This window comes from Somniosus microcephalus, chromosome 4, assembly GCF_052327205.1.
Source record: "Somniosus microcephalus isolate GS21.2 chromosome 4, FLI_Smic_1.0, whole genome shotgun sequence".
Taxonomy (NCBI): Eukaryota; Metazoa; Chordata; class Chondrichthyes; order Squaliformes; family Somniosidae; genus Somniosus; species Somniosus microcephalus.
Window position 1 is genome coordinate 81371380 of NC_140990.1, and position 14728 is coordinate 81386107.

Sequence of the window (14728 nt, forward strand, 5' to 3'; positions counted from 1 at the left end):
GAGTTCTTGCCGGAACCATTTCCCACACATTGCCAGGAGGATGAGGTCGGCGATTTCTCTCAGTCTGTTGCTGGTTTTCTTATCGGGTGAGTAGTTTTTATTGTCCAAGTCTCTCACTGTTACTGTCTCAGTGTCAGTCTCTCTCTGGAATGTCACAGAGTCAGGAATCATTTCACCAGGATTAATCCTCGGGGATTTTGATTGTTTTTACAGGTGTCCAGTCGGATGTCGTGTTGACTCAGCCAGAGGCAGAGACCAGGAGTCCCGGAGGCTCCCTGAGACTGACCTGTAAAACCAGCGGGATCACTCTTAGTAGCGCCTACATGCACTGGGTCCGACAGGTTCCCGGACAGGGGCTGGAGTGGCTGGTTTACTATTACAGTTCATCGAGCAAGCATTACGCCCCAGGGATTGAGAGCCGATTTACTGCGTCCAAAGACACTTCAAACAGCATCTTCGCTTTGGACATGAAGAACCTGAGGACCGAAGACACCGCCATCTATTACTGTGCAAGAGGGTCACGGTGCTGTACAGAGCGAGCTCCTCATACAAAAACCCCAGACAGGGAGTTTGCTCACACCTGCGATCACTGCCACGGCAGAAGCGTCGGAGAAAATGAGGCTTGAATAAAAACAATGGGTAAAAGTAACAGATTTATAAAAGTGTATAAAAGTGTTCTGCTTTATTAGTGTTGATTGTCCTGTTAAATCTGCACAGATGATTCAGAAGTTTTCCAATCCCCCCTATAAAGGTAATGACCAGCACAAACTGAAATATCTCACTGAATCACTCTTGGGGGAGTCGAAATCAAGGTTTTGAGAGCGCTGTGGAATTTCATCTCTGCATTTTACAGTTAACAGTCCGCCGGAGTATTTGGCACGGCGTGTCTCACTGTGACAACTGGATGGCACAGCAGTTACTGTCAATACAAAAACCCCTCAGCACTAATTGAGTGAGTCTGCATCAGTGCTCGCTTTCACAATCCAACTGTAGATGCAGTGAAGTCCTATTTGTGTCCAGCACTGTCTACTAGCACAGCTTAATATGGATAAACTGTGATAATTAATCATTGATCGGTTGGTGATTTCAATAACTGTTCATGGGTTACTCTGTGAAATATAAAACATCAGGGCATTTATAAAGAGTGAAAAGTATCCATTAACACATTTATCATTTTATGAAGATCCATCGTGACTTTACTTTGCCTCTGGGATGTGACTATTTAAACTAATGTGGGATTTCTGCCTGTTTTACACAGAGCCGGTTATTGTGTGACCCAGCCCGGGGAATGTAACATTGTGACTATCTCGACTACTGGGGACAAGGCACCATGGTGACGGTGACTGCAGGTAAGAAACATTCACTCTTTCAGTAACTGTTGTATTTGTGTCTTTATTTTATATTTCTGTTTATTTCAGTAATTCATTCATTCACTGAAACTTGGGTTCGGTGGATTCTCTATTGAGATTTTTTGCAATGTTTCATTTGATTCTGCTGCAAAGGGTTTATAGATTTAAGCTGCTTCTCCATAGAAAATGTTTTTGAGGGATTGAGCCCCTGATTGATGTAATTTAGTGTTTATCTGCTGATGAGACTTTGCGCCTGGGTTACTTTAAATACCCAACGGTTGTTGAACTTTTTGGCGTATCTGCAATGTTTAATCTCGGTGACATCTCATGGTTGCAGGTTTTTTGATCAATGTAAACATTCTGTGATTAAAAGTGTTTGAAACGAGATTATAGGCAGAAAACAAAAAGCTTTAGCGGGCAAAAATAATCTTAAGATATTTTAATGTATTTTTATTTGTGATAATTACATTGTCACCTATTAATCTAATGTTCACCAACGGCCATATTCAATAAGTGAAATGTTACTGTAATCAATAACTACATAATTAACACGTTTACAGCCAAAACAGATTTAAATTAATATAAATTAAATTATTGTAATTTAGTAATATCACCCAATATTATTTAAAACATGCTATAAAATCAATATTAATGTATTAAACATGATCCGTCTGCTCACTGCCATTATTTATCTTTCTGTTAATTTCAATAATTAGTTATTTCAGTGATAGCCGGGTTCGGTGGATTCTGTATTGAGATTTTTTTGCAATGTTATATTTGATTCTGCGGAAAGGGTTTATAGAATAATCTGCTGCTCCATGAAGGGTTCTGTCGAGGGATTCAGCCCCTCAGTGATGTGATTTAGTGTTGATCTGCTGAGGAGAGTTTGTGCCTGGGTTACTCTGAATACCGTGAATTTGTGAAACTGTTTGGCGTTTCTCCAATGTTTAATCTCGGTGACATCGAGCGGCAACAGGTTTCGGATCTACTGCAAACATTACTTGTGCTTAAAACAGTTTGAAAGAAGATTGTAGGCAGAAAACAGGAAGGTTTTAGATATCAAAAATCATTGAAAGGTATTTTAACATATCTTTTAATTTAATTGATAATTATGAATCTATGGTTTGCGATGCTGATATTTAATGCGTGAAAAATGTTCAGGTTGTAGTTAAGTTAATATTAATCAAGGATTATAATGCGATAATATCCCCCAATGTCGCTAAAATATGCTATAGTATTAATATTAATTTACTAACGTTATTCGCCTTCCACAATTCTGCTCTACACTGGGAACAATTAACGTGAGCGGAACATTTTACAGGTTGGAGACAGTTTTTAATTATGCCTACAATTATTTCAATAACAACATATTGATTCCACCGCTGTGTTCAGTTTGATTAGGGGCGCTCAATTATTGGCTAGCTCCTGTTTTACACAGATGAATGATGGGTTGTATTTAAATACAAATTAAATCCTTGTTGTAAATTGCAGTTTGTCAATTTAACATATCTGCCGAGTTATTAAATTCATACTGTGCAGCCGAATCCTTGTTACTCTTTCAACATTATTGGTTGTTTGATGGCGAGACAATTATCACTAAACTAATCAGCAAGTTCAAATACTGAGAGACAGACGCAGTCAAAAAATTGTTCATGTGTTTCTATTTTAATTCAAGGAAGGTTCAGACTGCGTAAGGCTGGAGACAGACAAATAACCCATTGACATGCAAGCAGATTAATTTATTCACAAAATGTTCATATTATTTTGAATTGAAAACAACATCCTGGCTCCCACAGTTCTGCTGTATGCGGGAGAGAACGATAGGCAAAGGACAGAGTATATCTGAGAGTTATGTTTAATTCTGATCAACAGTAAATTGATTAACAAAGTCTCTCCTCCATTTGCTTATTAAGTTTCAATGTCCCAGATGGTCTGAATGAATTGTTCTCCGCCAGTTTTAAACTGATCATGCTGGAGATTATTTTCAATAAATAGCAAAATATATTTAATTATTAATTTACGGGCATTGTGTGAATTACGGGAGTAAAATATAAAAGATTGTCCGTGTTATTAAATAGATGAGGTTCTGTTACTGACTGAAAACTACCCGGGTGGTTTTTAATTCATAAATATATCGTTTTATTGTTACGATTGAAAAGAATATTTCAACTCGAGAGTCCAGCTTCAGTAAACAGGCGGTGTTGACGCCCTTCAGTAGTTAGTGAGATGTGACCTCGGCTGGACTTTGATATTTTTTAAATAGTCCATTCCTAAATCCATAATGTGAAATCCACTCTGAGAATAGACGGAGTTTATGTTATATCAGAGAGTTCAGAAACATGAAGAGTTTACAAAGGAGTAGGGAGCTAGCAGAACAGTATTAGAAGTTCGTGAACATTTTTAATTATTCAAATATGATTTGATTTAAGTAAAAATAATATATTTGTCTGCTTGCCTTATGTATAAATATGATCTTTATATTTTAATATTGATGAATTATCATGCCAATTTAAATAAAACCCTAATATTTCATAAGTTACCAGGCAGAAACAGGTTTAAAATTATTATTAATTAATTTTATTAATAAGGCTGGAGATGACAAATAACACACTGAACTTCGAGCAGATTAATTTAATTACAAAAGTTGCAGGTGCATGTGGTTCTGAGGAGGAAGGGCCAGATAGGCTCGAAGAATATTTTCAATTATACGGGGTAACATTAGTTAACATGAATATTACCTTAGAATATAACATCCGTGCTAACTCATTAAACATAAATAACCTCCCACAATTGCGTTGTATACTGGACAGGAATACAGTTACTGAAAAATCTCAAGGGTTGGTGGGAATTTTTAATTAAGTCTAAAATGAATTCAGAAAACAATACATGTCTTGCTCAGCTCGAGAAGGTGTAGCCGCAGAATTTAATGAATCGTGGTTTCCCTCGATGATTTTAAAGGTTATATTTAATTAAGAGATTATATCAAATCAGTGGGTAAATTGTTTTCAATGTAAATGTCTCCTGGTTTGTAATATTCTTACTGTCACTGAGTCCTGTGTTACGGGCAGAAAAATGCTTTGAATGTTAATTATTTCTTGATACATATTTTCAGGGAAATTAATCTTACACGGTTTGTAAAGTTGTCGACAGAGAGGGAGAAATGGTTGGATGTTGAAGAGTTTTTTCATGAATAGCAGTTTAATTTCAAAGAACGTGCAGAGTTGAGGTGGTCGGAAATTGACAAGAGAGCAATTAGAAATGAAACAGCTTGATTGAAATTGACAGATTGAACAGATCTATCTGCTGAGAGCTCGATTGTTGCACCGTTTGTGTCTGTTCTGTTTCTATGCGCATGCTCACTGTGTGAGAATCAGGAGTCCTCCTGGCTGGTTGTAAACCTGCTGGTTCGTGCTCCTGTATTTCAGAAAGTGTAATTTGACTCAGTTATTTAAGAAACTTGTATCTGTGAGAAACTTGAACGGTTGACTTTAAGGTTGAGGAAGTGCCTCGGAAATTAGATCAGTAACCCAGTTTGTGACATTCAGATGGAGCATTTCAGAAACACAGCAGAGAGACTACAGAAGGAGCTTTAATCAGTTTCTAACCCATGCTGTATCTACCCTGGGTATGTTTGACGGGACAGTGTAGAGGGAACTTTATTAGGAATCTAAACATTGCTATACTTGACCCGAAGTGTCTGACAGGCCAGTGGAGTAGGATATTTAATTTGAATTCAACCTTACCTTACAGCGCATGATAAAGGAAATCTCCCTTTGCAGTGCCCTATCGTATTTGTCCTGTATCTGACTTGAGGGTGTTTTTTGCAACAATATTGAAGGAACCTTAATCGGCATCTCAAAAATATAGCAATTTCTCCGATGAAACATCCGCGCATTTACTGAGTTTAGTCTTCTTTCAAAAAAATCTGCCCATTTTTTAATGAATTGATAAACTTTAAACATTTTGAGTATCAGATAATGATTGACTGAGATTGGCCTGATCCTGAGCTCACTTTCAGAACAAACAGTTTCAGGAAGTGACTGTAACGCTCCAGAAAGCAGCGCCTGTTCTGATCTGATGGGAGGCTGGAAATTATTTTGACAATTTAAATGGAGAATGTCGAGCCTCCCGCTCCAAATAACCATCATGGGAACCTTATGTTTGTAAACCATTATTTAGTTCAATGGGTGACCGCACTGCATAATTTTATCCAGTTAGTATTACATCCGATCACCACTGCTCGCTGCCTCCTATAGATTTATAATGTTGAAGGATTGCCAATATTAGATATTTAGTGAAGAAACCTGTCCCGATGTTTAGATTATGTTCGGTACAAACAGCAACAAGAAGTGACTGTAACGGCCCAGAAAGCAGCGCCTGTTCTCACTGGTGGGAGGTCGGAAGGTACTTTGGTAAATGAAATGGAGCATTTAAAGAGAAACTTCAGTAAACCGGATGTAGGAACCGCATTGAACGTGGATTATTAATTGAGTGGGAAGGAGGAGGAAACTCAGGAGACATCCACTCAGTAGAATGGGATAGAGCACAAGTCACAGTGCGTTGACGTACATCGGTCTTCCTCAAATACTGAAGGAAAGAAATAGATTCGAATCAATCCCGATTTATCTACAGCTTGAATCTTAGAAACTAGGCAGTGGAAATGTTCTCTGTTGAACTCTGTGTTCATCAAGTTTTGAGTTTTATCGCTAATTTTATAAGCGCGGATTACACTGTTACTTTTGAAGTGTAGTCACTGTTATTTTGTAGGGAAGCGCAGCACTCAATTGGCACAGAGCAAATTTCCAAAAACTGCAATGAAATAAATGACCAGAAGTGGCGTTGGCCGAAATAGCAGGAGAACGTCTCTGCTCTTCTATTTTATGAGCCAATGAAAGATAATTTATCATGGTGACGTGCGCAGGTTCTTATTTAATGTGATAGAGTTCGGGGACAGAGAGATATGTTCCCGGCCAGGGGATGGACAGGTGCTTATGATGGAACTGACAGAAGCTCAAATGTCAATGTAGGTTTTGATCGGAAAATGATAGAATGAGTTTATCATATAGTCAAATTTCGAGTTCTTTGGTTGTTTTATAATCACGGATTACAGAGTCTAACTTGTTCAATGGGCCATTCTTTCCCAGCGACACAGTCTCCTCCCACTCTGTACGCCCTGCTCGCCTCCTGTGAACAACCCAACACCGGCGGCCCCGTCACGTATGGTTGTTTGGCGATGGATTACTTCCCGGAAATCACCAGCCTTTCCTGGAGGAAAGATAAAGAGCCAATCACCACTGGATTGAAGACCTACCCGTCAGTGTTCAACAAGAAGGGAACCTACACCCTGAGCAGCCAGTTAACCATCACCGAGTCAGAGGTGGGGAGCAGCACAATCTACTGCCAGGTTCGACAAAGTGGGTCGGACTTGAGCGTCGAAATGCCAGGTTAGTGTTGTGGGATACAGGGGGAAACTGTGAGAAGGTGAGGCGTTATGCTCAACTTTTACAGAAACTTGGTTAGTCCACACTTGGAGTATTGTGCACACTTCTGGTCTCCATATCACACTTAGTGTACTTTGCAGTACCAGTCTCCATATTACACTTAGTGTACTGTGCACAGTTCTGTTCTCCATATCACACTTGGAGTACTGAGCACATTTCTGGTCTCCATATCACATTTACAATGCTGTGCATAGTTCTGGTCTCCATATCACATTTACAATGCTGTGCACAGTTCTGGTCTCCACATCACACTTAGTGTACTGCGCTCAGATCTGGACTCATTATCACAGTTAGTGTAATGTGCACATGTCTGGACTGCATATCACAGATAGTGTACTGTGCACAGATATGGTCTACATATCACAGTTACTGTACTGTGTACAATTCTGGTCTCCATATCACAGTTAGTGTACTGTGTACAGGTCTGGTCGCCATATCACAGTTAGAGTACTATGTACAGTTTTGGTCTCCATATCACACTTAGAATACTGTGCACAGTTCTGGTTTCCATATCACACTTAATGTACTGTGCACAATTCTGGTCCCCATATCACACTTAAGGTACTGTGTACAGGTCTGGTCTCCATATTGCATTTAGAATACTGTGCTCAAATCTGGTCTCCATATCAGACTTAATGTACTGTGTACAGTTCTGGTCTCCATATCACACTTAGATTACTGTACACAGTTCTGGTCTCCATATCACACTTAGATTACTGTACACAGTTCTGGTCTCCATATCACACTTAATGTACTGTGTACAGGTCTGGTCTCCATATCACACTTAGAATACTGTGCATAGTTCTGGTCTCCATATCACACTTAGATTACTGTGCACAGTTCTGGTCTCCATATCACACTTCCTGTATGGTGTAGAGTTCCAATCTCCATATCGCTCTTCGAATACTGTGCACAGTGCTGCTCTCTGGAAGTGCCAGGTTAGTGTGAGCCTCACAGTAAAGGACCTGTTAAAATATAAGGACATTTGCATTTCTTAATAATTTATTTTATAGGGAATGTCATTAACATGTGTTCTTTTGAAGATTCGAAACGGGATATCTTCCCTCCAAATGTGATCCTCACCCTGAGTTCCAATGAAGAAATCATCATCAGCAGGTCTGCAACCGCCATGTGTTCAATCATCGATTTCCGTCCAAAGTCAGTGACCGTGAATTGGCTGAAGAATGGACAACTCATGGATTCGGGCTTCGTCACCTCTCCCGACTGTGAAGTGAACGGGAACTTCTCGGCGACCAGTCGGCTGACATTCCCTGCCGGGGAGTGGTTCGCCGGCTCGGTCTATACCTGCCAGGTCACTCATGAAGGGGTCACCCAAAGCAGAAACATCACCAGATCAAAGGGTAAGAGACACAACCCCGGGAAGTTGCAGATCATTCTGAGCGTCGATCTGAGTCAGGACTTTCATTGGAATTAGTAAAAAGCACGGAATTATTTCTAATTTCCAATCACACAGCTTGTGTTCCCTTTCGATGTCAGTGCTGACTCAGGGTTCCCCGCGGTTCAGGATTCCAGCACTTCCACAAAGGTTTCCCTCAGCTGTGATGTCAGACAGTGAGTGAGGTGTCCTCAGTCTCAGGTTCACCCCGAGAAAGCTCTATTTCTAATTTACAATCATGCTGTTTGTGTTTTCTTCCAATATAAAATAAAAGAAAGGACTGCCTTTACATAGCGCCATTCCCGACCTCCAGACGTCCCAAAGCGCTTTACCACCAAGGAAGTACTTCCTGAAATGTGATCACTGTTGTAATGTAGAAATCGCGGCAGCCAAATTTGCAGACAGTAAAGTCCCACAAACAGCAATGTGATAATGACCAGATAATCCTGTTGTTTAGTGATGTTTGTTGAGGGAGAAATATTGGCCAGGACACCTGGGAGAACTGCCCTGCTCTTCTTCGAAATAGCACCATGGGATCGTTTACGTCAACCTGAGAGAGCAGACGGGGCCTCGGTTTAACTTCTAATGTGCAAGACGGCACCTCCGACAGTGTAGCGCTCCCTCAGTACTGCACTGGGAGTGTCAGGTCACATTCTATGTTTAAGTATCTGGAGTGGGACTTGAACCCACGATCTTCTGAATCAGGATTCCTCACGGTTCAGGATTCCATAACCTCGCCAAAGAAGATTTCCCTCTGCTCTGATGTCAGAGAGTACATGAGGTGTCCTCGGTCTCAGGTTTATCCTGAGTTGTTGATCATATTCAGAGCGGCAGCAGGTGTCTGGAACCCTTTACTGGTAACTGTCCCGGGACCCACTGCTAGAAAGGACATCTACCATATTTACAGAACTGCGTTCAATTCCGGGCACCGCACATCAGGATGGATATACTGGCCTTGGAGGGGCTGCAATGCAGATTTAATAGAATGATACTGGGGATAAAATGTTAAATAATGAGGAGAGGCTGCACATAATAGGCTTATATTCCTTTGATTATAGAATACTAGCTGGGGGGGCCAGGCGTTGCCAGGGCTTTTTTGGGATTCGAGGTTTACGGCCGGGCACTGCCGCTCCCCCGCTCTGTGTCACTCTTTCCATCCCTGACCCTCTCTCCCTCCCCCGCTCTCTCCCTGCCCCTGTCTGTCCCCTCTCCCTCCCTCCCTCTCTCTCTCTCTCTCCCTCCCCCTGTGACTCCCTGCTTTCCTCTCTGTCCCTCCCTCTCCCTCCCTAGTGCGTCAGGCCCGGTGCCGTTCTGAGAATTTGGCACCCGGGGAAGGGCTTTGAAAATTGAGCCCAGCCGCGGTGGCCATGCGGGGCCTAGCGCTTCAGGCCCGGCCGGGCTCTCGGGCCAAGACTGACACCAGCTGAGCTCCCGCTGTGGCCGTCCGCCGCGCCGCGGGCCACGCAGTTTACGGCCGGCTGCTGCCGCTCCCCCGCCCGCTCTGTGTCTCAGGACGAGCGGTTGTCAGGCCTGGCCCGAGTGACCCCAAACTCACCTGCCGCTCCGGCGGGCTGGGAGCAGGAGACTGTGCCGGAGCTGCAATGTGGGGGTTTGGTCGCTGGTGCTGTCGCTGTGGGCATTAAAAAAATGGCGGTGAAGTTTCGGGAGGCTGCAGGGTTAGGCCCACCCACACACAGAATGAAACACCCCCCGTGACGCACAGATTGGTCAACCATCAGGTCACTGAACTGCAGGATTGGTCAACCATCACGTCAGTCAACGCTATCCCCTGTACAATTGGTCAACCATCACATCACTCAATGCTAATGAGCGGTAGGATTGGTCAAGCGCTAATAAGCGGATTTTTGATAGTTTTTTGTATACTGTCCGAACAATTTTTGTCTGACCAAAAAGTAAATACACCTATGACACTCCCCTGATCATCAGCTTTCTTTTGATATAACATATGTGTAGGTATGCTCTATAACTTTTGAGTGTATAGCAGACGGACAGACAGAAGGACAGACAGATGGACAGACAGACAGACAAACCAACCGCTTTATATATATAGATTATTAAGAGGTGATCTAATTAAGGTGTTTAAGTTGATAAATGGAATTAATAGAGGAGATAGAGAGAAACTATTTCCTCTGGTGCGGGATTCTGAAGATGAATCTTAGCTTGACTTTCATTTTTGCTTCACAGATGAGATCCAATGCAACGATCCAGAAATCACTCTTCCGCAACCGTCACTAGAACAGGTCTTACTGGAGGTGACGGTGACCTTAACCTGCGTCGTGTCTAATGCTCCTTATGGAGTCAACGTGTCCTGGACCCGAGAAAAGGAGACATTGAAATCAGAGATTGCTGTCCAACCCGGAGAGGCTCCCAACAGCGTGATCAGCAACTTCAACATCTCGACACAAGCCTGGCTGAGAGGGGATGAGTTCACCTGCGTGGTGAGCCATCAGGATATGCCGACTCCTATAAGAGGTTCCATCCACAAGGAAAAAGGTGAGCGGTGAGATTGTAGCAATAAGTGAGGTGCTGTGACTATGTCCGGTGCTTGTGCACGGCGCAATTCATTCTATTCAGTGTTTTAATGGGCGCCCTGATAATTCAATGGGTAATTCCACTAACTAAACCCTCTGGGACCCGAGATGATGCATTTAAAGGGAAGCTGGATAAGTCAATGAGAGAAAGAGGAATAGAAGGATATGTTATTTGGGTATGAAGTAAGATGGGAGGAGGCTCGTGTGGAGCATAAACAGCGGCATTGACCAGTTGGGCCGAATGGTCTGTTTCTATGCTGTAAATTCTATATCATTTTCTCGTCCAAGTCTTCAAGCCCCCAGAGAGAAGGATTGCATCCCCCTCTGCTCCGGGCTGGAAAACCGGACAAGACACAGAGGGGGGAAAAGGAATCCTTTAAAATTCAGCACAAAGCCCATTTCTCCCACATCTAACGGCCGGTTTCACTGTCTCTGGAATTCTCCAGTTTATTGACCTTTTATTGTGATTGTTCTGCAGCTAAAGATCCGCGGGAACCGGCCTTGTCTGTCCTCCTGCCCCCGGCAGAAGAAGTCTCCGCTCAGAGGTTCGTCACCCTCACCTGCTTAGTGAAAGGTTTCTCCCCCCGAGAGATCTTCGTCAAGTGGACCGTCAATGACAAGCCGGTGAATTCCGGCAACTACAAGAACACCGGGGTGATGGCGGAGAACGGCAGCAGTTCCTTCTTCATGTACAGCCTGTTATCCATTGCAGCGGAGGAGTGGGCCAGCGGCGCTTCCTACTCCTGTGTGGTGGGACATGAAGCGATCCCCTTGAAGATCATCAACAGAACGGTTAATAAATCCAGCGGTAAACCCAGTTTTGTCAACATTTCCCTTGTTCTGATGGACACCGTCAATTCTTGTCAATGAGAATCTCTCGATTGCATTTCAGTTCTTGAATAAAACCAATAAAGGCCTTTTCTTCCAACCGCCAGTTACACACACAACCGCTCAATTAATCTTGTTTCCCATTGTTGCCAAGTATCTGAAGCAGGATATTTGCCGGTCTCGGGCCCAAGGCTTGTACAGCCAGCGCTCCCCTCTCAGATACACCACGGGTTTGAGACAGACTGAAGCTCTTTCATGACAGGATTCCTCGAAGTCACTTCAGCAACTTTCCTCCCGCTGAGGGGAATCAAAAAGTTCCCATTTCAGACAAACAAACGCCGCACAATCAGATCTCGGTGTCCCTGTTTCTCGTGCTGTCCATCCCTTCAGAAATGGGAACAGTTTTATTTTGCAGCATCGCACCCTCTGGGATCTGAAATGAAGTCCACACACGATCCTCTCACTCCCCCACCAGAGAGAGGGGAAAGGGCAATAGTTAAACCACTGTACCTCCCACTCCCCCACCAGGGAGAGGGGAAAGGGCAATTGTAAATCCACTGGACTCCCACTCCCCCACCAGAGTGAGGGGAAAGGACAATTGTTAACACACTGTACCTCCCAGTCCCCCACCAGACAGAGGGGAAAGGGTAATTGTTAAACCCACTGTATCCCCACTTCCCCACCAGAGAGAGGGGAAAGGACAATTGTTAAACCCACTGTATCCCCACTTCCCCACCAGAGTGAGGGGAAAGGGCAATTGTAAACCCACTGTACCCCCACTCCCCCACCACAGAGAGGGGAAAGGGCAATTGTTAACCCACTGTACCCCCCCTCCCCCCCCCCCCCACCAGAGAGAAGGGAAAGGGCAATTATTAACCCATTGTACCTCCCATTCCCCCACCAGAGAGAGTGGAAAGGACAATTGTTAACCCACTGTACCCCCACACCCCAACAGGGAGAGGGGAAAGGACAATTGTTAACCCACTGTACCTCCCACTCCCCCACCAGGGAGAGGGGAAAGGACAATTGTTAACCCACTGTACTTCCACTCCCCCACCAGAGGGGAAAGGACAATTGTTAACCCAATGACCCCACTCCCCCACCAGAGAGAGGGGAAAGGGCAATTGTTAACCCACTGTACCTCCCACTCCCCACCAGAGAGAGGGGAAAGGACAATTGTTAACCCACTGTACCCCCACTCCCCCACCAGAGAGAGGGGAAAGGGCAATTGTTAACCCACTGTACCTCCCACTCCCCACCAGAGACAGGGGAAAGGACAATTGGTAACCCACTGTACCCCCACTCCCCCACCAGAGAGAGGGGAAAGGGCAATTGTTAACCCACTGTACCTCCCACTCCCCACCAGAGAGAGGGGAAAGGACAATTGTTAACCCACTGTACCCCCACTCCCCCACCAGAGAGAGGGGAAAGGGCAATTGTTAACCCACTGTACCTCCCACTCCCCACCAGAGACAGGGGAAAGGACAATTGGTAACCCACTGTACCCCCACTCCCCCACCAGAGAGAGGTGAAAGGGCAATTGTTAACCCACTGTACCCCCACTCCCCCACCAGAGAGAGGGGAAAGGGCAATTGTTAATCCACTGTACCCCCACTCCCCACCAGAGAGAGGGGAAAGGGCAATTGTTAACCCACTGTACCCCCACTCCCCCACCAGAGAGAGGGGAAAGGGTAATTGTTAGCCCACTGGACCCCCACTCCCCCACCAGAGAGAGGTGAAAGGGCAATTGTTAACCCACTGTACCCCCACTCCCCCACCAGAGAGAGGGGAAAGGGCAATTGTTAATCCACTGTACCCCCACTCCCCACCAGAGAGAGGGGAAAGGGCAATTGTTAACCCACTGTACCCCCACTCCCCCACCAGAGAGAGGGGAAAGGGTAATTGTTAGCCCACTGGACCCCCACTCCCCCACCAGAGAGATGGGGAAGGGCAATTGTTAACCCACTGTACCCCCAATCCCCCACCAGAGAGAGAGGAAAGGGTAATTGTTAATCCACTGTAACTCCCACTCCCCCACCAGAGAGCGGGGGAAGGGCAATTGTTAACCCACTGTACCCCCACTCCCCCACCAGAGAGAGGGGAAAGGGTAATTGTTAATCCATTGTACCCCCACTCCCCCACCAGAGAGAGGGGAAAGGGCAATTGTTAACCCACTGTACCCCCACACCCCCACCAGAGAGAGAGGAAAGGGCAATTGTTAACCCACTGTATCCCCACTCCCCCACCAGAGAGAGGGGAAAGGGTAATTGTTAATCCACTGTACCCCCACTCCCCCACCAAAGGGAGGGGAGTTGAAGCAATCTCTATTATATGAACTCAGTTGCCATCAGTAAAAAGTCCGCCTCTAACTCACTGCCCGAACACGTCACTTACCGCATGGTAATCATATTATAAAATAAATATTTATTCAACGAATTATCTTTACCTAGTGTTTGGGGTAAATCTGTCCCTGCTATTCGTAAACTAACAGATTGAAATTTTATAGTCCAAATCTAAACTGGTGATTCAATCCTCTGTGGGTTTCTCACGGTTGTGTCCCTGGTGGTCCTGAGGCCCATCGGTTGAATTGTTGCCTTCCATCGGCTGACGTCACATTGCGTCTCACACAGAACACATTTACACAGAGCGGGGAAGAATGCGTTTAAAAGTGAGTGTGTTTATGTGTAAGTGTGTCTGTTTATTGTGTAAGTGTGTGTTTTTGTGTAAGTGAACAATTACACTAAACACACAGACATACACACAAACACACGCATTAACACACTGACACAGAATATTAGAAATACCCAGAATATAATACACACCGTCATTGTCAGACCCAGTTATTGGTACCCCCTGAAACTTTGAACAATAGCAAAAATACACACACACAGCCTTACACAAAACATACACAAACACACACATTAACACATACTCACTTTCACACGCATAAACACACACACCAACACAAAAGCACTTGCACAAAGCACACACAAATACGCACACACTTAGATGCAAACACACACAGTTAGACGTGCATATACTCAAATTACACATAGCCATGCACAAATACAAACACACACACACACTTAAACATTAACACAC

The 14728-nt window shown here is 44.2% G+C and overlaps 1 gene segment (V, D, J or C); it reads left to right on the forward strand.

The window, feature by feature from the left end:
* The first annotated feature begins 1242 nt into the window (after positions 1-1242).
* Positions 1243-11732, forward strand: LOC147119346 (Ig heavy chain C region-like). The segment is given in 5 exon segments: positions 1243-1349; positions 6494-6793; positions 7894-8211; positions 10452-10760; positions 11277-11732. Coding segments are annotated over 5 exon segments (1338 nt in total).
* Positions 11733-14728: the final 2996 nt, after the last annotated feature.